Here is a 24376-nt window from a genome sequence, read left to right as displayed (position 1 = left end):
CTCGCTCAGTGGGTTGAGGATCCCATGTCGCTGTGAGCTGTGGTGTAGGTTGCAGACGAGGCTCGGATCCCGCGTTGCTGTGACTCTGGTGTAGGCTGGCAGCTGCAGCTCCGATTCGACCCCTAGCCTGGGAACCTCCATATGGCACAGGATCGGCCCAAGAAATGGCAAAAAGACAAAAAAAATAAAATAAAATAAAGTATAACACAGACACTGTTTACACGGCAGTTATTATATATTTACATTAAGAGCTATTTCTAAAATGTCAAATTAATTTGTCTTCAGAAAAGCATCTTTCATAAACTTTTTGTTATTAATTTGTGCAGTAAGCATTTTCCATGACTATAAAACTGAGCTTTTATTACACATAACTTCAAAATAAATTCAAAAGTCTTAAGACCATTCAAAAACCTTTATGATCAGAAGACTTTCTTCATATGCTCCTGTATTTCTAAAATATTTTTCAAAACCTAATGTAAAAGACACTTATCATGACTCATCTTTAATTGAAACTAAGTAATTAAGGCATTTAGAAAACAAAATACCTGGAGTTCTGTGCAGTGGGTTAAGGATCACAGGTTTGATCCCTGGCCGGGCAACGTCCACAAGCCTCCGGCCAAAAAAAAACCCAAAAGAAAAAGGAAATACTTATCTATACTGGGGAAGATTTCTGTATTAGATTTTTTTTTTTTTTGTCTTTTTAGGGCCTCACCTGAGGCATATAGAAGGTCCCAGGTTAGAGATTAAACTGGAGCTTTAGCTGCCAGCCTACACCACGGCCATATAAACGCTGGATTCAAGTCACGCCTGCAACCTACACTGCAGCTCCCAGCAACCCACTGAGCGAGACCAGGGATGGACCCTCATCCTCACGGATACTAGCCAGGTTCTTTATCCGCTGAGCCGAAAGCTTTTTTTTTTTGTAAAAAAGCCTTAAAAGTGCACAAAATATGTAATTGTGTTTTAGATTGAGAAGCCATATTTACTATCTTTTCTTTTCCCAGGAGATATTTGAGTTAAAAGATATTTTCTCGTTATTGATAGCTACATCACTAGTAAGTACACATTATCCAGGTTCCTAGTGGTCCATTCAACAGTATTTACTGAATATCTTCTATGTGCCAAGCCTGTAGGTTCCGAGTGTCCACTCTCAACAAAGGGAAAGAAGACTCTCCATAAAGGGGAGGTGGGGAAAAAGACACCACACAGATAAACAGGCAAATAAACACGTAACATGACAAGGAGTAACAGTGCCATGAAAAAATACGTAAAGACTGGGAAGAGGAGAGAGTGACCTGGGGCACAGGGTGTAATACTATTTTGTATACAGGGTGCTCAGGGGAATCACTCTGAGAAGATGTTATCTAAGACGAGACCAGAAGTCATAAAGAAAGAAACCATGCTTCTCAAGCAAGGGTAAAGAGTGTTCAAAAGCCCTGGGCTGGGAACAGGTGTGCCGTGCTGAATAAACGTCAAGGAGGTCAACGTGGCCAGAAGGGAACAGGCTGAGGGGGATGGCAGGCCATGAAGTCAGAGGAGCATCAGGGGGGTCCCCAGGAAGCTCTGGGACCATGGACAAAACTATGGTGAGAAGGGAAGTTAAAGACACAAAGAAGAGGATCATGCCCATTGCTTCTTGGCCATCAAGAAGCCCCAGCCAAGAAGGAGAAAAACAAGACAGTTTCATTGTCCTAATAAATGGCAAAAAATAAGCCGCTTCATTATCCTTACATTGTTAACCCTCAACCATCAATTAGGCTCTACCACAAGCCGCAAAGGAACCATTCAGCTAAAAAGTATGAGAGTTACCATTGCCTCAAGCAGAGGAGGAAAAGGAAAAAGGAATTTTACCATAATACATGATAAATAACTAAGCATGAATAGGTATATTCAAGTATTTAAAGGCCCCTAAACAATTTCTTTCAAGTTTATATCTTCAAGGTTTTAGCAGAAAATTTTAATTTTAAATCTTTACTTTTAAGTACTTGGTTGAAGGTCTATAATAATTACCTTTTTGTAAAAATACATCAAGTTGATCGGCACAAAAGGCTTTCAATTCTTTCTCAGGTTTGTCCTTCTTGACCAGTGCTACAACATAGTTGGCTAAGGCTGAAGGGTCAGCATCACATCTAGTCAGACAAAGAGAAAACAAAATTTTTTAAACATTTTTTTTCAAACACTGATGTCACTAATGAAGTCATCCCTACTTTGGAAAACTTAAATTCAAAAAGTTTATAACAAGTGACTGCAAACATAGGTGACTGTTGTAACAAACAAAATATACATAGTAAGTACGCTAAGATTTTTCCCTTGCTCCTTATTTTTATAAAAGCTTGTCTCCTATTTTCAATGTTCTAAACATACCCGGAAGTTTGGACCAAATCCACATTTATCTGCTTTCAGTGGAAAGAGGGGAAGGGTGGCAATGGACCCATAAGTTGCAACTTGACTCCCAGCCTGTAGAAGCACTGTTGATTTCCTTAGCAACTACTTATTCCATGTGATTAATGAAGAAGCGGCAAGGGAAGTGGTGGGACTACTTTCCCCACTGCCTATAACTACAAGTATCAGAATCTAAAAAGGGTGATCAATTTCCACTGCTAATCTTCTCGGTGAGTATCTTAATAACCTTTTTAAAAAGTGAGAACACAAGAAGGATGGCACCTTAAATTTTATTGGTAAACACTTTAGTAGCTATGAGCAAGAAAGAGAAGATCTGGAACTTAGAACAGAAAGGATAAGAGAAGTGGTGAAAGGCAGCAGAGATAAACTTTATCTATGTCACCTTTTTCCCCTTGTCAGTAGTAACCCAATTTTGACATTCAAAGTCATCTCCTGTGTCAGGGCAGCACATGATCCTTGAGCTGCTCACTCCTGACATAGAGCAACTGCCAGACTTAACAATCTATACTACATGAAACGAAGTTGTAAAAAATACATAAATACATGCTTTTGTATTTATGTTCTATTTTCCCCATAAATGTACATTTAAGTAACACACGTCTTTTTTTGTGGCTTAAGAGCACTGTTGTGAAGGTAAAATGAAAAAAAAAAAATCAGAATGACAGTAAATAAAATCACAAGGTAAACAAATATAAAACACTATTCAAATCTTATTCTCTAATCTTTGAGCCTCTGCTATCAACCAGAAAGTTTAAAATTTTCAGCTCAAGAGTATCAATCACATTTCCAATAACTTATGAGTAAATAAAAGAAAAACCAAGCACCAGCACCCTTCCTTCCAGTTTATACCTTTAAAAGTTCATAATTCAGTAACATAGCAGAATTTTTTTCATTGTCAGTATTAATAGTTATGTGAAAGGCTGGCTCTTTAAATGTCCATGCACAATTGTATATCAATTGTAAGAATAAGTTTCAATTTTGTCAATTTTACAAAACTCAAAACTAATGTTAAAAAATGATGGGTAAAGGTCAAAGTGCACTAGTACAGTGTAAGTATAAAGATGGTTTTATTAATTAAAGAAACCTGGGATTTTTCTTCAGTAAAAAATACTGGGCGTTCCCATTGTGGCTCATAGGTAACAAACCCAACTGAAATCCACAAGGATGAGGGTTCAATCCCTGGCCTCGCTCAGTGGGTTAAGGATTTGGAATTGCCGTGAGCTGGGATATAGGTAGCAGACACGGCTCAGCTCCCAAGCTGCTGTGGCTGTGATGCAGGCTGGCAGCTGTAGCTCTGATTCAACCCCTAGCCTGGGAACTTCCGTATGTTCACACCTGCAGCCCTTATAAAGCAAGACAAACAAACAAACAACCCTGCATTCTGGACAATTTTATGAAAAGATCACCTTAGTAAATCCAATTGCTCGACCCTGAAGTGGATATATGACATTTCCACCTTGAAAAAAAACGTCACCCATGACATGCCCACTTTGGCACTTCCATAAACACCTTAAAATAAAGATGTGGGAGTTCCCGTCGTGGCGCAGTGGTTAGCGAATCCGACTAGGAACCATGAGGTTGCGGGTTCGGTCCCTGCCCTTGCTCAGTAGGTTAACGATCCGGCATTGCCGTGAGCTGTGGTGTAGGTTGCAGAAACGGCTTGGATCCCGAGTTGCTGTGGCTCTGGTGTAGGCTGGTGGCTACAGCTCCGATTCAACCCCTAGCCTGGGAACCTCCATATGCCGCGGGAGCGGCCCAAGAAATAGCAACAACAACAACAACAAAAAGACAAAAAATAAAAATAAAAAAAAAATAAAGATGTGTAGGCAGACTTAATTTCACTTTTTTTTTGGTCTTTTTAGGGCCCCACGGCAGCATATGGAGGTTCCCAGGCTAGGGGATGAATTGAAACTGTAGCCACTGGCCTACACGACCTACACAACAGCTCATGACACCTCACGACAATGCCAGATCCTTAACCCACTGAGCGAGGCCAGGGATCAAACCTGTGTCCTCATGGATGCCAGTCAGATTCATTTCTGCTGAGCCAAACGGGAACTCCTAATTTCACTCTTGAGAACAATAAGACATTTGCTCAGTATAGTTCTAATCTATTCAAATGGAGAGGTGAGGGGGAAAAAAATTACATTTCTACCTTACTAAAAAAGTTCAGATCCTGGATAAGCAAAATATTCTAAACACAGAGAAAGAATTTCTTTTTTTTTTAAATAAGTAGGAATGGCAGAAAAGAAGCGACGTATTTTCTCTGGTGTTATGAGAACCTTCAAGGACTCTCATGACCTAACAGGTATAATACTGGGTAAGGATATGAGGTTTCTAGTGAGAAACAGGCAAAACCCAGATTACTGATAAGTGAAGTAAATTAAACAAACTCGGATTTCACATACATATATTTAGTATTCAGACTCTGAAAAACAAACGCAGAGTTAGGGTGCTTCTGATGAAATACAGTTTGATGTGACTCTGTTAAAACTCAAGATGAATAGTTACAAGAGGGTTAAAAGAGTAGAAAAAGACTAGACACCAAGAAAAGAGAGTGATCACAGATTCTAAATATTGTCTAATGCAAGTGAACTATTAATAACTGTTAGAAATATGCACCAAATATAAAGGCATGTTTACAGCCAAAGGAATGGGACCACTTAAATTTAACAGCTCCTAATATGTATCCATAAAGTGCACTATGAAGGAAACTGCCAGTCTGAAGTAATGAGTCACACCAATTGAATGGTGAAACTTAAAATACATTGGGGAGTTCTATGCTATAATTTTTTGTACCTTTATGATTGCACTTATTTTTTCCTTCATCACCCCTTACCATATAACCTTTAAAAACTGACAATTACAACAATGTGATAGCTGTGATACCAATACCATAGCAGCCCAACAAGACTTCTAGAAGTGTGACAAAAACCTGAGCATGACTAAAATCCTTGGTAGATTACAGGACAAATGCAGGATCACTTCCTACTTTGCTTACACAAAAAGCAGTACCTAAAGAAAGTATTTAAAACCTTGGTGTCCCTGTCATGGCTTAGCAGTTAACGAATCTGACTAGCATCCATGAGGGCGCAGGTTTGATCCCTGGCCTTGCTCAGTGAGTTAAGGATCCAGCATTGCCCTGAGCTGTGGTGTAAGCCAGCTACAGCTACAATTTGACCCCTAGCCTGGGAATCTCCATATGCCACAGGTTCGGCCCTAAAAAACACAACAACGACAACAACAAAAAGCAAAGAAGACAAAAGAAAAACCTTTACACTTTGGAATAAAAGACATTTCAAAATGTTGGAGCCATGGCTACATTAAATACACACATTTCTAGACAAAAAGGAGCTTCTATTATAACAAAGAGATTAGACAAGTTAGTAATAGCCACCTAAAATTATTATTTTTTTTTTGTCTTTTCTAGGGCCGCTTCCTCTGGCATACGAAGGTTCCCAGGCTAGGGGTCGAATCGGAGGTGTAGTCACCGGCCTACGCCAGGGCCACAGCAACACAGGATCAGAGCCATGTCTGCAACCTACACCACAGCTCATGGCAACGCCGGATCCTTAACCCACTGAGCAAGGCCAGGGATCGAACCCGCAACCTCATGGTTCCTAGTCAGATTCGTTAACCACTATGCCACGACGGGAACTCCTAAATTTACTTTTTTACTGTAGTCTTTAAAAGGTCTTAACAACATAATCAATGAATTATTACTCATTTTATAGTTACCTTAATTTGTAAATATGTAAAGACAAATCAAGTGATCCACTCAAGATCAGGCAGACAGCACAGCTGTGTAACTAAAATTCAGCTGCAATTCCATACAAGTAAAACCTATCATGGCACATACATTTTTCCAATGTTTACTGTACAACACATTAATGAATTCTAAGTCTCAACCAATAACCACCTTTCAGTTAAAATAAAAAACCAACAAAAGAAATTTCCTAGGAGTTCCCATCATGGCTCAGTGGTTAACGAATGCGACTAGGAACCATGAGGTTGTGGGTTCAATCCCTGGGCTCGATTAGTGGGCTACAGATCCAGCTCCAATTAGACCTCTAGTATGGAAACCTCCACATGCCTCGAGTGTGGCCCTAGAAAAGCCAAAAAAAAAAAAAAGAAGAAATTTCCTAAAGTTTAAATGAGGATTCCTTAAAATTCACGTCTTGCATAATAATGTCCTAAGAATATGTTTCAATTATCTATCTTTTATTTTAATTAAAAAAAATATACTGAATTTTTCTCAGGGGAAGTTAACAGAATACTGCCCTAAAATGTCTTATCTCGAAAAACCTCAAATTTGTCTTTTTCCTTCTTAATAAAATCTCCATTGCAGGTATATGACACATCTACTGAGCTAGCACCTCAGCTTCACAGATTTAGACTTATACCCAAATCCCAAGACCAAAGGGTAAAGGTACTCCCTTACCTTAAGCCTCAAGCCAAGAAACACCACTAACTATCTTAGGAAAAAGACAAGACCAGAGGTCCTGTCGTGGCTCAGTGGTAACGAACCCGACTAATATCCATGAGGACATGGGTGTGATCCCTGGCCTTGCTCAGTGGGTTAAGGATCCAGCGTTGACATGAACTGCGGTGTAGGTCGCAGAAGCAGCTTGCTGTGGCTGTGGTTGTGGTGTAGGCCAGCAGCTGCAGCTCCAATTCAACCCCTAGCCTGGGAACTGTCATATGCCACAGGTGCGGACATTAAAAAAAAAGAAAAAGACAAGACCATTGACCATTTAAACCTTTTCCATTTTCAGAAAAATCTACATGTTTCTGAATATGGGCTGTTTTAAGTTCTACTTCAGTGTGATTCTGTTCCTGAGGTGAGACTATGACCATGCTACTGGGCCACAGGAAAAAAAACCCTCCTGATCCTAAGGTGTATCAACAGCCATTAAAAATGTTCACATTCTTGGACTAGCAGTTGTACTTATAGGAAACTAGCCTCAGGGAACAAAGCCAACCACAGAAAATACTCTGGGTACTAAGAGACCCACACACAAAATACACATATGTGTGTGTGTACAAGTGCTTTTTTTTTGTTTGTTTGTTTGGTCTTTTTAGGGCCTCACCTGCAGCACATGGAGGTTCCCAGGCTAGGGGTCAAATCAGAGCTTTAGTCTCTGGCCTATACCGAAGCCACAGCGATGCCAGATCCAAGCCGCATCTGTGACCTACATCACAGCTCACAGCAATGCCAGATTCTTAACCCACTGAGCAAGACCAGGGATTGAACCTGTGACCTCATGGATACTATTCTGCTGAGCCACGATGGCAACTCCAGTGGGTATGTACTGACTGCATCTATGGCATGTGGAATTTCCTAGGGCAGGAATCAAACCAGAGCACAGCAGTGACAACACCTTAACCTACTCAGCTACCAGGGAACTCCAAGGTAACCATGTTTATGAAACATTAGGCATCCAAAGTGATGGCTATAAAAACAATACACACACAAAAAAAACAATACACAAATATGCTAATGTCAATTGCAGAAATACAGATAAAAAATTTTACCTGAGTCTGATTACAGCTACATGAAAGTTCAGATAGAAGACAGACTACAAGTGTATACAAATAATTATATTCTTATCTCTCTACATTTTCTGTAATGCAATAATGCTTTTATTTTTACTTTATAAAATAGTAAAGAAACAGAAAGTCTGACCCTGAGATCTATGTTCAGGATATTCCTTTGATAAGATAGTAGTGGAAAAACAAGTAAAATCTGAGTTGATTTTTATCAAAGAGTATAACTGAGTAACTATTAAGTTCTAAGAACCTGTTAACTCATATTAAGATACACAAATATTGGCACTTCTACTTCTTTTCGAACAAAAGTTTCTCATCTTCCTCTTCATTAATGAGGGGAATTCATGAATGGATACATCATGGAAGATAACACCCTTAGATTTATTTGGGGTGGGGGAGAAATATATATATAGACATACATAGGTCTCTGAGTTACAAACCCCACTGTTATATTTGTACTATGGCTCTTAGCACAGCAGCCACCAGCTAAGCACACCAGAAAATTAGACTATTTTTAAAAAACTTGGGGTTCCCGCTATGGCTCAGTGGATTAAGAACCCAACTAGTTTCCACGAGGATATGGGTTTGATCCCTGGCCTTTCTCAGTGGATTCAAGGATCTGACATTGGGGGGCAGATGCAGCTCAGAGCTGGTGTTGCTGTGGCTGTGGCATAGGCCTCAGATGCAGCTCCGATTTGACCCCAGCCCTAGCCCGGGAACTTCCATAAGCCAACGGTGCAGCTGTAAAAAGGAAGAAAAAAAACCAAAAACTTACTTTTCTAATGGTGACCAACCTAAATAGACAACTGAGGACACTGATGCATTTAAACATTTACTGAGTGTTAGCTGAACGCCAAGCATCTTGCTGGGTGATGGAACTACTATGAGCAAGACGGACCTTGCCCTGAGGTCACATGGCTAAGAGACGGAAGTGAAAACAAATCATTATAGTACAAAATATCAAATGGTTTAAAAAAGAGATTAATAATGAAGTAACAAAACTGTGAGAGGTTGAGACAAGACAGTGGTAGAACACAGAAGGCTTTAAAAGTAACTTCTGGCACCTAGCCTACAGCAACTGGGCCAGGGGGCGGACCAAAGGACCTAAGAACAAACATGATCCTTAGTATACTAAAACCTGCCCAGAAGTCTTCTGATCAAAATAATGAAATAGTGAATGGTCTCCTCCTTAAACAAATCCCAAAGGACTTTGGAGGCACTCTAATTCTTTGAAGCCACTAAGTACACTTCAGAGAATTATCAGTAGTTCTCTATGTTAAGAACACACCTAAAAAATACTCATTTTACCCTTGCAGTTTATCAGGGAGGTCAAGTCTAACAGTTGCTGCATGGTGATTTTTCTTCCCATTTGAACAACTGCAGAGATTACTAGTGAAGAGTTAACTTGATAAGGACTGCAAACCTCCAAGAAGTATGTAAACTTTAGAGTTCAACCAAAGTATACCTTGCCCCCGATCACTGACCTAATACAATTACCTCCGTCAGTGAAGGTTACTGCTGCCTTTCCCATCATACTCAGAAATGACATATATTCAATCCTCTAGGGCATTTTTTACATAGACCTTGTTATGGCCTGAACTTACAAAAACTCACATCAGGTCCATGGCTTTCACTAGCATTCCTATTCTATGTATAGGGCCTGCAATGAGAAGCTAGATTTGTCATGCACTACTGGACTCATTATTGTCTAAGTGGCAGAAATGCTTAACTTAATAAGTAAAATATTTTTGCAAAAAGAGTTTAATAAATTTTCATATTACAAAAACATAAAATTTCATCTGTATTTAATGATTCTGTATACAAAGCACTTTTTAGTCTGCATCATTAATACTTATATTTATCAGGTAGGTAAAAGGCTAATATAATTAACTCTTTTTAATACAGAAAGATTAGACAATCTCTCCAAAGTCACACAGTGAATGAGATGTAGAACTAGAAACTAAATGCCCTAAGTCACATGATGACGCTCTACTAGAACACACAGAAAATAGATAAATTGATGCAACTGTTCAAAAAAGGATTGCAAACCCCATCAATTTCTAAAACATATACCAAGACAAATTTATTGCTGTTCATAGCTTTTTTCTTCCTGTTTTATTTAGATACAATTCACATACAGAAGTGTATGATCTTGAAGTGTACACTTACATATATTAACTGATTACCACAATAAGTTTAGTGAACATTCCTCATCTCATATAGAAACAAAAGAAAAAAGTATTTCTCTTCCTGTGATAGAACTCAGGAGATAGTCTCAACTTTCATATGTAACACACAGCAGTGCTGGAGTTCCTGTTGTGGCTCAGCAGGAACGAACCCAACAAGTATCCATGAGGAGGGTTCAATCCCTGGCCTCGATCAATGGGTCAAGGACCCTGCGTTGCCATGAGTTGTGGTGTAGGCTGCAGATGTGGCTTAGATCTAACATTGCTGTGGCTGTGGTGTTGGCCAGCAGCTGTAGCTCTGATTCGACCCCTAGCCTGGGAACTTGCATATGCCGCAGGAGCAGCCCTTAAAAAATAAAAAATCTTAAGAAGTGAAAAGAAAAATAAACAAATTTTTTAAAAAGTGAAGAGGACCCCAAACAAGATCTGTGAGTTCAGTCTGTTCATGTAGTGGTAGAAAAAGAACATAAACTCTTTTCTTTGACTAAGATGGTTTCTCTCCCTCTGCTGCACTGCCAACAAAAATGGTTCTGGGTTTTTCTTTCTTTCTTTCTTTCTTTTGTCTTTTTGCCTTTTCTAGGGCCGCTGCCACGGCACATGGAGGTTCCCAGGCTAGGAGTCTAATTGGAGCTGTAGCTGCCGGCCTACGCCAGAGCCTCAGCAACGCAGGATCCGAGCCGCGTCTGCAACCTACACCACAGCTCACGGCAATGCCGGATCCTTAACCCACTGAGCGAGGGCAGGGGTCGAACCTGCAACTTCATGGTTCCTAGTCGGATCTGTTAACCACTGAGCCACAACAGGAACTCCGGTACTGGGTTCTTCATAGCCAGTTAAGGAGTCATTTCTTCCAGTCTGTCTGTCTTACCTATAGTAAAAGTAATACATACGTCCCACACCTACAAAAGGCATGCAAGCTAAGAGATAAGCTCTAACAGCACATGATATTTCTAATTTATTGGAATAATCAAATATAAACTAGATTGATTTAGTAACACCCTATTAAATGCCTTCATTTCACTAGTGACAAAGTGTTTAAAAATACCAAAAATTAAAAACTTTTATACATTTAGTTAACTGTAAATTAAGCTAAATAAGAAAGTGCAAGAGGAAAGCATGTACCCAGCCACAGTATGATTCCAACATACCCACTGCAACTATATTATCTGAAAGCCTAACAACTGCTCTGAAATGCTATGTTGTAGCAACATGCCAATCTCCCATGAAAATTTTCTTTTTCTTTTTCTTTTTTTTTTTTTTGGTCTTTTTTTTCGCTATTTCTTGGGCCGATCCCGCGGCATATGGAGGTTGCCAAGCTAGGGGTCTAATCAGAGCTGTAGCCACCAGCCTATGCCAGAGCTACAGCAACTCGGGATCCAAGCCGCGTCTGCAACCTACACCACAGCTCATGGCAACGCTGGATCCTTAACCCACTGAGCAAGGCCAGGGACCAAACCCGAAACCTCATGGTTCCTAGTCGGATTCGTTAACCACTGCGCCACGACGGGAACTCCAATTTTCTTGAATCTGGAATATGTAAAAAGTAAATTTACAAATACAACCTACTTCAGCATATTATTTATTACATTTTAGATACAAAATAATCTCCCATGACAATATACTAACAATGAAAATACATATGTTATCTGCATTTGCATTTACTACTTTTTATTAACACTTTCATCCAAAACCCTTACTTAACTGAGTTCGTGATAAATATTTTATTAGTTCTTGGAAAGTTATCTATATCATTAAAAGACAAGCAGTGATTTTAGATCTTTTTTAACTGTAAGAAAGTAATAAGATTTTTTTAAAAGAGAAAAGCATGACATATACTTTAAGTTGAACGTACAACTCTAAACAAAAGGGAAACTAAACTCAATCATTTTGAAAGACAATTTTCAGCCATGAAAATTACAGAATATGTACATATAAAGTCAGTACAAACAGTCAAAAAAAACCTAGTGAAAAACCCATAGTTTGGGTTTAAGTTCCCACCCAAAACTAATTTCTGACATTAAGAAAAAAACCAGGGAGTTCCCGTTGTGGCACAGCAGAAACAAATCCAACTAGGAACCATGAGGTTGCAGGTTCAATTCCTGGCCTTGCTCAGTGGGTTAAGAATCCGGTGTTGCCATGGGCTGTGGTGCAGGTCGCAGAGGCGGCTCCGATCCCAAGCTGCTGTGGCTGTGGTGTAGGCTGGCAGCTGCACCTCTGATTTGACCACCAGCCTGGGAATCTCCATATGCCGCAAATGCAGCCTTAAAAAGCCAAAAAGATAAAGAAATAAAAAAAGAAAAAAACCAAAAACACTACCTCAAGCAAAACATTTTAGGGAGGTTTGAAAAAAAAAAAAGCAGTTCACTATAATGTTAAAACTTGTCACCTTCTACCCAAGACAGAAAATATATATTTAATACTTTCAAAAGGATCTCTGTCAACAAACTAATAACAGGAAGGTAAATTAATACACCTTCTTCTATTTTTAGCCTCTTCCATACAAGGTCAGTTTCAGGAAAGCTACTTCATTATTTCCCACCTTCATCACAATCCATTTCATTTTTGTGCTCCAAAATCATTATTGTAGAAAAAGAATATTCACGTTCAAGAGTCCCATATTCTTCCACACAACCTTCAAGTATGTCCAGAAGTCATTTTCACTTTAACCAGACAATTCCGAGGCCCTTAATGTCCCTTTTATTCATACCTGCACTCTAGTCACACACCCCTTACCCTCAGAATGCAAATAAATGCCACTTCAGACATCAAAATTCCCCAAACGCTGCCTCCCTTACCCATCCCATCTTCTTCACAGGGCAGACAGAGTGGGCTACAGGTGAGTCTTCTTAGGTGTTGCCATCCCACCCAAGAAACCAATAGGGCAAAACAAAAGTTAGTTAACAGGAAAACTCAGGAGCACAAGCAAACAGAAACAGGCAAGTAGCTGTCTCCCTCCCAACAGCCCAGACTTTACCTCCACACTTCCCAAGCGACCCCTTACTTCCACTGGTGCAAAAAATCAATGTTTCCACTTAAGGGATGTGCCCTAAAGAATCAAAGTCTGCCTGTCTCTTCTTCTACCCCTTTTCTTTCAGCCAGAAGGCCTTCGCCTCCACTAGGAAGGTAAGTAACAAGCAGAGGAGAAGAGGGCAAGCGAGGATCCCGTCCCTTCAGCCCTCGTTCCCACGAGGCTTAGACACCTCCAGCCGGTGGGTTTCAGAGACCACCGAGACCCCAGGGTCCCGCTTCACAGTCTTTCCCTTCGGAAGTGGTTACAAAACCAACACAAAGGGGATACCTCCGCTCTCCGCTCCGAGGGTCCCAATAACATTTCCCCCAAACCACCCGAGGTATTCCTTCAAAACGAGCCTCGCACCTCTAAGCCCTCGGCCCAGTGTCTTCAGTGCCCCCTCGGTAGTTCCAGAGCTCATTCCCTCCCTGCCCCTTTCGCTGGGCTCTGGGTCCAAAAAGCCCTGCCGGTGGCCGCTCCTCCAATAACGTCAGACACCAGGGCGACCCCTCCGACCCCCGGTCAAACTTACACGAATCTCCTCTCCCCCCCCCCCCGCCCCCCATGTCCCTAAGGGTCGTGAACAATCATGAGCCCTCCTGGCATCACCAACGCCTCAGAAACCTTAAAGGCCCTTCATATGATTATCAGCTTCCCACCAATTCCTCAACCACTTCGATGCCCACGAATCCCCTCCAACTGCCTCCTCTTTCACGTCGGTATTTCCGAACCCCTGGAACTCATCGGTAATCGCCGCGGATCCCTCGAGGTCCCCACTCTCCCTTCTCCCCTCCGCTTTTCAAAAGGCCCTCGATGCTCCGCGTCCCGAGCTTTTCGGCTCCGGAAGAACACGGTTTGTAAAGACGTCCTGCTTCTTCCCCTCAGGATCCTCATATTCAAGCCTTAAAATCCCTCGAGAGCCCCGCTTTCCCTCTCAGTTCTCCAACGGCGGAGCGGAAATTCCCTCAGTCCTCCTGCCGCCCCTTCGAGCACCCCAACATTTGGGTTTAAAAAGCCCTCGCTGTCCTTGCCCCCCCCCCCGGCCCCGGTCCCGCAGCCGCGCCGCCTCGACGCCCCCGGCTCCCCCCACAATGGAGCGAGTACGACGGCGGAGACGCCGCCGGGACCTCCCGCCGCCGCCCGCCGCCCCGCCCTCCCCTCCCCCACGCCCCCGCGGGCCCCCAACGCCCACGTTCGCCGGCCCCGGCCCAGCCGGGCTCACTCACATCGGCTCCAGTAACTTGGCCAGCCAGGACTTGAGGGCATCCACATCCTCTATGAGCATGGTGCGGGGAAGGCGGGCTCGGCCGCCGCTCTCGTGCCGGCCTGCCGCGGGTCGCCCCTCGCTCCTCCTCACGCCTTCCTCACAGCTCCCGGCGCCCCAGCCCACCCGGCATCTTAAGAGACTTCAACCTACTCCCCCGGCCGGGGCCTAACAGGAACTAACCCAAGAGCCCTCACTCAACCTAGCCCGACGGCTCAGGCGGGCGGGAGGTAGCGTCGAGGGGCGGGCGCGGGAACCAATCGGAGAGAGAGGGCCGTGCGGACGAAGCCAATGACAAGGCTCGCTCGCCCCGCCCGCCGGTCGTACCCAGTGAAGGAAGAGGGATATAGCAAGGTAGGTAGAGAGCTTACGTGAACTCCTGGTGCAAGATGGTATCTTGGAGAAGGTGCTGTGGCTCTTAAAGGGACCGCAGCGCCTTTTTTTGACCATGCCGCCGCCCGCCGCGGCGGAATACCGGTGTCTGCTACTGGGAGTGCCTGGGGGAACCCGGTGAGCCCCTCAGCCTGGTTCCTTCCTCTCGTTTTTCCTGGAAACACACATTCCTGTCCCGAAATGACTCAGCTGTAGTAAATCTGCAACCCAACGTGCAATACGTTCACTTTCGACACATTGCACGGAACGCAAATTTTTACTTTTTTTCCCCACACACACACTCATTTTGCTCGGCGCACATGCTCGTATTTTTTGATGCTGTGCTTAAATTACGCAGACTGCTTTGACAACCATGCCTTGAATTCCAATAATCGTCATTTTTAAAACGTGGCGCAACGGATGTGAAAGACTGAGGCCGTTTCGATTTTACCAGTATTTTTAATATATTCTTTATTGGGAAGAAAAATTATTCCAGTTTTTTTTTTTTAATTCCCTTTTCATTGCATATCTAAAATTTGGTGGAAGTTGTGCAGGGTGAATTTTAGTAAGCACACACACCAAAAAAAGTGTTTTAAAAAATAATTTCTGTAAAAAACTGCAATCACCGAACCAGGCAGTTCGGTCTGTACTAAATGAGAAATTCCTTTTGGAGTTTTGAAATTACTCGCTTGGCACTGGTTTAGAATGTTTGTTCAACAACAAATATTGGGCACCTGCTATGTTCCAGCGCTGGCTAAAGCACTAGAATTCCAGTGGTGAGCAAAACAGAGTCCCTCCTCTTAGAGCTGAACAGTTTATGGGATTATGCATTATGAACATAACACTTTGAAAAATGCCGGATGGGTCAATCAAAAATAAGCAGGTTTACTACACATATGGAGCAGGTGTATGCAAACTTTCTGTAAAGGGCTAGATAGCAAATAGTTTTGGTTTTGTAGGTCATGAGGTTTCTGGCAACTACTCAACTCTACCCTCTAGGCATGAAACTGGCCATGGATAATATATAAACAAATGACTGTGGCTTTGTACCAATAAAATTCGTATGAAAATTTCAGTTTTAGAGAGTTTTCACATGTCACAGCATAGTCTCTTGATTTTTTTTTTTCAACTATTTAAAAGTATAAAAGCTGTTGTTACTTCTCAGGTGTCTAGAAACAGGTGCCAACAGGGTTTGGCTGGCGGGCTACAGTTTATGGGCCCTGTACATAGACTAATACACATGAAATGCACTTAAAAATCATCTAATGAACCTCCTTCACTGACACTTCCTTCCCAACTTTGCAAATGGGGAGAAAAGCCCAGAGAGACTGGTTTGAACAGAAACTACATTCAGATCATCCAAACAGCAAGCCTAGAGCTTTCCCACATTCAGTTGTTGTCTCTTCTTCCTTGAGGCTCATCCACATTTTTCCTTCACTTCTTTCCACTACAAAGATGAAGTGTTACCCCCAAAATGGCAGAAATTTTAAAAAGAAAAATGCAAAAGTGTTTTGATTAAGCCTAAGGTGAGGCAGGAACTTGATGGTATGACAGAGAGGAAACAGGAATTGCCTTTATCACAGTAAATCACTCCTCTGTAATAATTTCAAAGTACTTATTCAAATGCATTTAGAACAAATTTTGCAGGCCTTACTTCAGAGTTGAGGGCGCTGGGATGCTGGCTTCCTGATGATCAAGGGCATTATTTAAACACATTTATAGAGGGTAGAACAGACATGATTACAGTAATAATATTTGGGTTTGAGGACCCTTGGTAATTTTTTCTTTTCCCCTCTTTTTCTTTCTTTCTTTTTTGTTTTTGTTTTTGTTTTTGTCTTTTTGCCTTTTCTAGGGCCGCTCCCTTGGCACATGGAGGTTTCCAGGCTAGGGGTCGAATCGGAGCTGTAGCCGCTGGCCTACACCAGAACCACAGCAACACAGGATCTGAGCTGTGTCTGCAACCTACACCACACCTCACCGCAATGCAACGCCAGACGCTTAACCCACTGAGCAAGGCCAGGGACCGAACCCACAACCTCATGGTTGCTAGTTGGATTCGTAAACCACTGTGCCTCCCCTATTTTTCAAATTGTGATATTATTACATATCTTTTCTAAACTGAATAGTTAGCTAGATAGATAGATGGATAAACTAGTATTTTGAATGGAGATATTGAACTCTAAACTGTATCTTGAGACAGTAGTATCATAGCATCATATGAATGAGTTGCTTTTCCAGAAGTGGAAGTGGAATACAGTACAATATAGTCAGTCCCACTCCCCTGCCCCGTCACTCCATTTGCTAAATAGTTGGTTCAGCTTTGGTCAGTAGCCATGGCCCACAATTTTCCATATACTTTATTCAGTAGCATCTGTTGCATGACAGAACCAACTCATCTTCAGCCCATGAATGAATGAGGAATTGATTTCAGTCATTCGGTTATTGGGCTACCCTGAAGGCAATGCATCCATATATGTATTAATTCGACGCACCTATTCAGGGCTGATAACCAGGTACCAGATTCTGTGTTCTGGGCCAGGGCAGAGACAAAAGTTTGAGGAGTTACACCCAGTCTCTATCTTTTGGGAGCTCAGATGCGGGGGGACTAATAGGCATTGCAAACAGCAGTCAGAGCCAAAGCTGTTGAGTAAATACTCTATGCTGGCCCTAGGCTAGGTATGTTAGGTACCCCTGAGTAGTACAATAGTAGACAAGATTCATACACAAGAACGTTGCATCCCAGGAAGATCATGAAGCTGATGCGTGGAAAGGCCCAGCCCTGGCCATCCGGATTTGATTCCAAAGCCTACACCTATAACCTTCATTTGGCCACTTTGGTCACAAACGCCGACATTTGAACTATAGGGCTCATTCAAAATTCACTCAGTAACTATGCATTGAGTCCATTTCCATCTAACAGTCACTGTTGTTGGATAAAATGGAGGAAGACTGATTTTATTTACTATTTATTTATTGTCTTTTTAGGGCCACACTGGCAGCATATGGAGGTTCCCAGGCTAGGGGTCGAATTGGAGCTATAGCTGCTGGCTTATACCACAGCCCCAGCAACATGGGATCGGAGCTGCATCTGCAACCTAGACCACAGCTCATGGCAATGCCGGATCCTTAACCCACTGAGCGGGCCAGGGATCAAACCCAAGTCCTCATGGATGCTAGCTGGGTTCGTTAACCACTGAGCCACGATGGGAACTCCAGAGGAAGACTGATTTTAAATAAATGTTCTTCACTTAGTTAAGGTGGATGTTAAAATGGATACTTAAAAGGAGTTCCGGTTGTGGCTCCATGGTAACAAACCTGACCAGTATCCATGAGGATGCAGGTTTGATCTCTGGCTCTGCTCAGGGGATTAAGGACCTTGAGTTGCTGTGTGGTTGTGGTGTAAGCTGCAGGCAGGTGTAGCTCTGATTCAGCCCCTAGCCTGGGAACTTCCATATGCCATGAATGCGACCCTGAAAAAAAGCAAAAAGCAAAAAAATGAAATAAAAAGATACTTTAAAAAAATTGACTTTTTTTTTTTTGTCTTTTTAGGGCCGCACCCATGGCATATGGAGATTCCCAGGCCAAGGGTTGAATTGGAGCTATAGCTGCCAGCCTACACCACAGCCACAGCAACACAGGATCCAAGCTGTGTCTGTGACCTACACCTCAGCTCACTGAGCGGGCCAGGGATCAAACTCTCATCCTCATGGATACCAGTCTGGTTCGTTAACCACTGAGCCACAAAGGGAACTCCAAAATATTGACTTTTCTCTCAGTTTATTTTCACAGGAGGAGAAAGCAAGTGATGCCCATTTATCCAAGAAAAAAAGAGATTATTAATATGGGGCATTGAAAAGAGAGAGTGACTACAAGAAGAAAAGATACCTAAATCATCCTTCTTCAAACCAAGTTCGCTTTCTTGGCTGAAGGATAACTGTGCCTCCACCAGGAAGAACTACCAATGGTGTCATTTCATACATGTCGACAGAGGTAGACAGGTCTTCCAAAATTGGAGTGTATCATGCCCACTTTGGGGGTTGGTTGGTTGGTTTGGTTTTGGTCCTTATTCTCCACCCTGTGGCTAAGAATGTCCCAGATGTACAATGAGAGAAGTCGAGAGTCATTTTTCTCTGTTTACTCTGTGAAATTTACAATCATAATATGCTTCTTTTACTTGTTAAATTAAGCTTTGTTAGAATTTCAAACTAGGAAGCTCATGCTTATGAACAGACCCTCTCGTGTCTACACACTTGTAGAAGCTCAGCTAATTCAACAACGTAATTATCAAAATGTCAGTCTCTCCTGAGTTTGGGTCACCTGGAGCAGCCCACCTGCTCCGAGAAAAGTCACATCAATAAAAGTCACTTGAATCTTAGTTACGCAAAGGAACGTGAGTTGGCAGACAAATAATCATTCAATCAGAAGTCTCTCTTCTACAAAACAAAATGTAGATTTGTTTTCTTAGGAGAACTTTCTTATAAAGAGCTTTTTTTTAAGAAAAAAATTGCTTCAGTAGTTCCCGCTGTGGACAAAATGATTGGTAGTGACTCTGGAGCCCTGGGATGAAGGTTTGATCCCCAGCCTGGCACAGTGGGTTAAGGATCCATTGTTGCTGCAGCTGCAGCATAGATCACAACTGCAGCTGCCGTGCAGCAGGTTGAGGTTGCCTCTGAGGCAGCAAGGCTTCAATCCCTGGCCCAGCACACTGGTTTAAGGATGCAGGGTTGCCGCAGCTGTGGTGTAGGTTCCAACTGCAGTTTGGATTTGATCCCTGATCCCTGCCCCAAGAATTTTCATAGGCTATGGAGACAGCTGGGGAAAAAAAAAAAAAAAAAAAAGAGTGGTTAGTATAAAAAAGTGAGGATGCTAAATACTCATAAGGATACAAAGAAACTAAATTGCTCATACTTTGCTGATGTAATATAAAATAGTACAGCTACTCTGAAAAACATTGGTGTTTTCTCTCAAAACTAAACATATGGAGTTCCTGTTGTGGCTTAGCACATTAAGAATCCAACTAGAATCCATGAGGATGCAGGTTAGATCCCTGGCCTGGCTCAGTGGGTTACGGATCCAGTGTTGCCACAAGCTAGGGCATAGGTAGCAGATGAGGCTCGGAGCTGGCGTTGCTGTGGCTGTGATGTAGGCTGACAACTGCAGCTCTGATTCGATCCCTAGCCCAGGAACTTCCATATGCTGCAGGTGTGGCCCTGGGGGGAAAAAAAAAAAAAGACAATAACCAAAAAAAAACCTAAACATGCAACTGCCATATGACCCATCAATTACATTCCTGGCATTTAAAGAGAAGTAGAAACATGTTCACACACAAAAACCTATGCACAAATGTTATAGCAGCTTTATTTATAGTAGCCAGAATGAGAATCATCCATCAGTTCAGACGTCACCAAGTGAATGGTGAACCTGTGTGATACACACATACCCTGGAATGATACTCCATGCTTCCCTCCAGCAAGGAAGGAGTTACTGATACATGCCACAATTTGGATGACTTATGATGAGTAAGGAAAAAAGCCAATCCCCAAAGTTTATATATTATATGGTTCCATTTATATAACACTTGAAAATGACATAATTTAGGAACAGAGGTCAGAGATGGGGGTGTGGAGGGAAAGGAGGGGTTGTTGTTAAAGGGCAGCATGAAGGATCCTTGCTGTGCTAGAACTGCTTTGTATCTTGGCTGTGGGTATGGACACAGAAACCACAGAGGTGATAACATTGTATAGAATTATACACACATAGATGCACAAATGAATACGCACAAAACATGTCAGATTATACTGTACTAGAGTTTTACAAATGTTACCACTGGGGGAAGTTGGGGGAAGTCAGGGGAAGTGTGTGGAAAGCCCTCCCTGCATTGTTTCTCACAACTGCATAAGACTCTGCAAATACATCAATTTTTTTTTTTTTTAAAGTTGCTTTGGAGTTCCCACTGTGGCTCAGTGGATTACTGATCTGGCTTGTCTCCGTGGAGGCGTTGGTTTGATCCCCAGCCTGGCACAGTGAGGTAAGGATATGGCATTGCATGGCCACAGCTATGGCATAGGTCACAGCTCCAGCTCAGATTTGATCCCTGGCAGGGAAACTTCCATATGCCTGTGGGGGCAGCCAAAAAAAAGACCAGAAAAAAAAAAAAGTTGCTCACACATTCAGAGCAGTGTTAACAGGGAGGAAAGGTTGAAAGTGGCATCTCTGGGTGCGTGCATGCCTGATACAGTCCTTGCCCCACCCTCTGAAGGTTTCCTGGGGACCCAGGTTAGGAGCTATCCTGGCAGATTAGCAAAGCATCCAGGAGAAATATGCAAAGCTCCATTGCAGTAGAGAAATTTTTTTTTTTTTCTCTTTAGGGCCACACCCATGGCATATGGAGGTTTCCAGGCGAGGGGTCGAATCGGAGCTACAGCTGTCGGCCTATGCCACAGCCGCATCAAATCCTTAACCCACCGAGCAAGGCCAGGGATCAAATCCGCAACCTCATGGTTACTAGTCAGATTCATTTACACTGCGCCAGCCCCGGTGCTCTCCTCTGGTCACTATTCTGATACTAGAAGACCACAGCCCTCCCTTCCTTAGATTGAATAAGGCCCCGGGATTTGGACAGATCACATAATAATAACTCATACTCTTTGTGTGCCAGGCACTCTGCCAACCCACTTTGCATGGATTAGCCTCTTTCAGTTCCTGCCTTCAGCCTTTCTTTCAGGAAATATTGATTGCAGACCTATCATTGTTCTAGGTTCTGGGGATACAGCAGTGGAAAAAAAAATAGGCATTCTCTTGGAGACCTATTTTTGGCAGGAGGTGAATGATGACAAATAAACAACTCTATCATGTGTCAGGTGGAATACGTTCTGTAAAGAAAAATAAGGCAAAATGAGGGAGAGAGAGTGATGGGGAAGTTCAAGGACTCCGAGCAGAGCAGTGGTCTGGAGGTAGTCAGGGCGTTGGTCACGTGGATATGTGAGAAAAGAGCTTTCCAGGAGGTGCAAAGACCCTGAGGCAAGAACTAATTTGGCAAGTCTGAGGAAAGCAGGAGAGCTCTGGGGCTGGAGCAGAGTGAGCCAGGGGAAGCCAAGGCAGAGGAGGCTAGAGAAGTAGTTAGAAGACCCATCACGCAGGACTTGACTGGCCATTGTAATAAGGACTTTGAATTTTTATTCTGAGTGAGACTGAAAGACACTGAAGGGTTTTTGTCTTTTGTGGGTTTTTTTTTTTTTTGTCTTCTGTCTTTCGTCTTTTTAGGTCCTCACCCTCGGCATATGGAGGCTCCCAGGCTAGGGGTTGAATCAGAGCTGTAACTGCCGGCCTGCCCCACAGCCCAGCAACGCAGAATCTGAGCCACATCTGTGGCTACACCAGAGCTCATAGCAATGCTGGATTCTTAACCCACTGAGCAAGGCCAGGGATCGAACCTGTGTCCTCATGAATGCTAGTCAGATTCGTTTCCACTGAGCCATGATGGGAACACTGACACTGAAGGTTTTAAAGAAAGGAATAAAATTATCTGGCTTAGTTTTTTAAGTAGGATCACAGTGGCTGCCTTATGGTTATCAGATTGGAGGGGACACAAGAGAAGGTAGAAAGGCCAGTCAGGAAGCAAAATTGCACGCAAGATACGACAGCGGTTTGGACTAGGCAAGCACTGGGATGGTAAGAAGTTGGATGCTGTATATATTTTGAGGTTAGACTCAGTGACTTTTAGTGACAGATGAGTTGTGGTATGAAACACAAAGGAGTCAAGGATGACACCAAGGGTTTGGCCTGAGATGGGGACTATGAGGGAAGAGCAGATCTGGAGAGTGGTTGGAGGACACTGAATTCAGTTTGGGACTTAAATTAGGCCTTAGACATTGTCTTAGACATAGGACACAGCGGTAGCCAGCCTCTGAGATGCCCCGAGCCTTACCTCCTCGGAGTCACACCCCTGTGGACTTTGCTCTCACAGGGGGTCAGGCCTTGTCTGGGTGCCCAGGAGATCACACTGCAAGGGATGCCACTGACTCCAAGCCTAGGATAAAAAGCACTGCAGCTCCTATTTTGTTTTTAATTGCTTTCTTGCTTTTTAGGGCTTCAGGTGCGGCATATGGAAGTTCCCAGGCTACGGGGCGAATCAGAGCTACAGCTGCCAGCTACACCACAGCCACAGCAATGCCAGACCCAAGCTGCATCTGTGGCCCTACACCACAGTTCATGGCAATGCTGGATCCTTAACCCACTAAGTGAGGCCAGGGATTGAACCCGTGTCCTCATGGATGCAAGTCAGATTTGCTTCCACTGAGCTACAGCAGGAACTCCTGTAGCTCCTGTTCTGGGAAAAGCCAGTCACCATGTCAAAAGGCACTCAATCAACACTGTTTTTTTTCTTTTTTTGTCTTTTTATGGCCACACCCAAAGCATATGGAAGTTCCCAGGCTAGGGTTGGAATCAGAGCTACAGCTGCCAGCCACAAGAATGCCAGATCCACACTGCGCCTGCAACCTACATCACAGCTCATGGCAACACCAGATTCTTAACTCACTGAGCGAAGCCACTGCGTCCTCATGGATGCTAGTCAGATTCGCTACCCCTGAGCCACAACAGGAACTCCCTCAATCAACACTTTGGAGAGGTCCACGTTGAGAGGAACTGAGGCTTCTTACCAAGAGCCAGGGCTAACTTTCTAGCCTTGCGAGTGAGTCATGTTAGAAACATCTTCCAGCCCCAGTCAAACCCTCAGATGATGTAGCCCTGGTTAGCATCTCACTGCAATTTCATGAAAGCCCCAAGCCAGAACTACCCGGTCAAGCTGCTCCCAAACTCCTGACCTACAGAAACTATGAGAGATGACAAATGGTTATTGTTGTTTTAAGCTACTAAATTTTGGGGTAATTTGTTAGGCATAACAGAGGATTAATATAAAAATTCACGTAGAGATGTTTAGTAGAGAGATGGATCTAAGAGTCCGGACTTGATGACAGGGATTAGCTTGGTGTTAAAAACGAGGGGCCCATCAGCATGTGACGTGTGGATAAGATTATCTAGGAAGTGAGTATGTAGCAGGAAAGGCCAGTAGGGCATTCTCCCCCTTAGAAGGAAGGGGAATGCTATCTGGTAAAGTAAACTGAGAAGCAGGGCCAGTGAGGAAGAAGAACAGAGGGAGAAGAATTGTCTTAGGAAAGGTGGAGTTTTCAACTGTGTCAAATGAACTTCTTACATCAAGAGAGATAAGGATACAAAACTGACCATTGGGGAGTTCCCGTCATGGCATAGCAAGTTTGGAATGGGGGTGGGAGGGCATCCAAAGTCAGGCAGTCTGGTACTAGAGCCCAAATTCTCAGACACTATATAGAATAGCTTTAGAGGAAGATGCTGACTTCCGGCCTCTAGGATAATAGGAGCTTGACCAATTAATAGGGAATAAAAAAGTAGGACCATGGATTTTCTGCTGTGGCGCAGCAGAAACGAATACAACTAGGAACCACGAGGTTGCAGGTTGGATCCCAGGCCTTGCTCAGTGGCTTAAGGATCTGGCATTGCTGTGAGCTGTGGTGTAGGTCACAGATGTTGCTCGGATCCCGTGTCGCTGTGGCT

General features: G+C 43.1%; 1 protein-coding gene across 5 annotated transcripts in view; it reads right to left on the bottom strand.

Moving 5' to 3' along the window:
• Nucleotides 1-14625, bottom strand: part of RBM27 (RNA binding motif protein 27) — a 70114-nt gene extending 55489 nt beyond the window's left edge. For all 5 annotated transcript variants that reach the window (XM_047778954.1, XM_047778955.1, XM_047778956.1 and 2 more), the window contains exons 1-2: nucleotides 14376-14625; nucleotides 2011-2129 (exon numbers count right to left, since the gene is read on the bottom strand). In XM_047778954.1, coding sequence (XP_047634910.1) covers nucleotides 2011-2129; nucleotides 14376-14434 — 178 coding nt within the window. In that variant the 5' untranslated portion in view covers nucleotides 14435-14625. The remainder of the gene's footprint in view (nucleotides 1-2010; nucleotides 2130-14375) is intronic.
• Between the last annotated feature and the right edge of the window lie 9751 nt (nucleotides 14626-24376).

The sequence above is a fragment of the Phacochoerus africanus genome, chromosome 4 (assembly GCF_016906955.1).
Source record: "Phacochoerus africanus isolate WHEZ1 chromosome 4, ROS_Pafr_v1, whole genome shotgun sequence".
NCBI classification, from domain to species: Eukaryota; Metazoa; Chordata; class Mammalia; order Artiodactyla; family Suidae; genus Phacochoerus; species Phacochoerus africanus.
The sequence above is the reverse complement of the archived record's forward strand: the minus strand, read 5'-3'. Positions and strand labels throughout refer to the sequence as shown.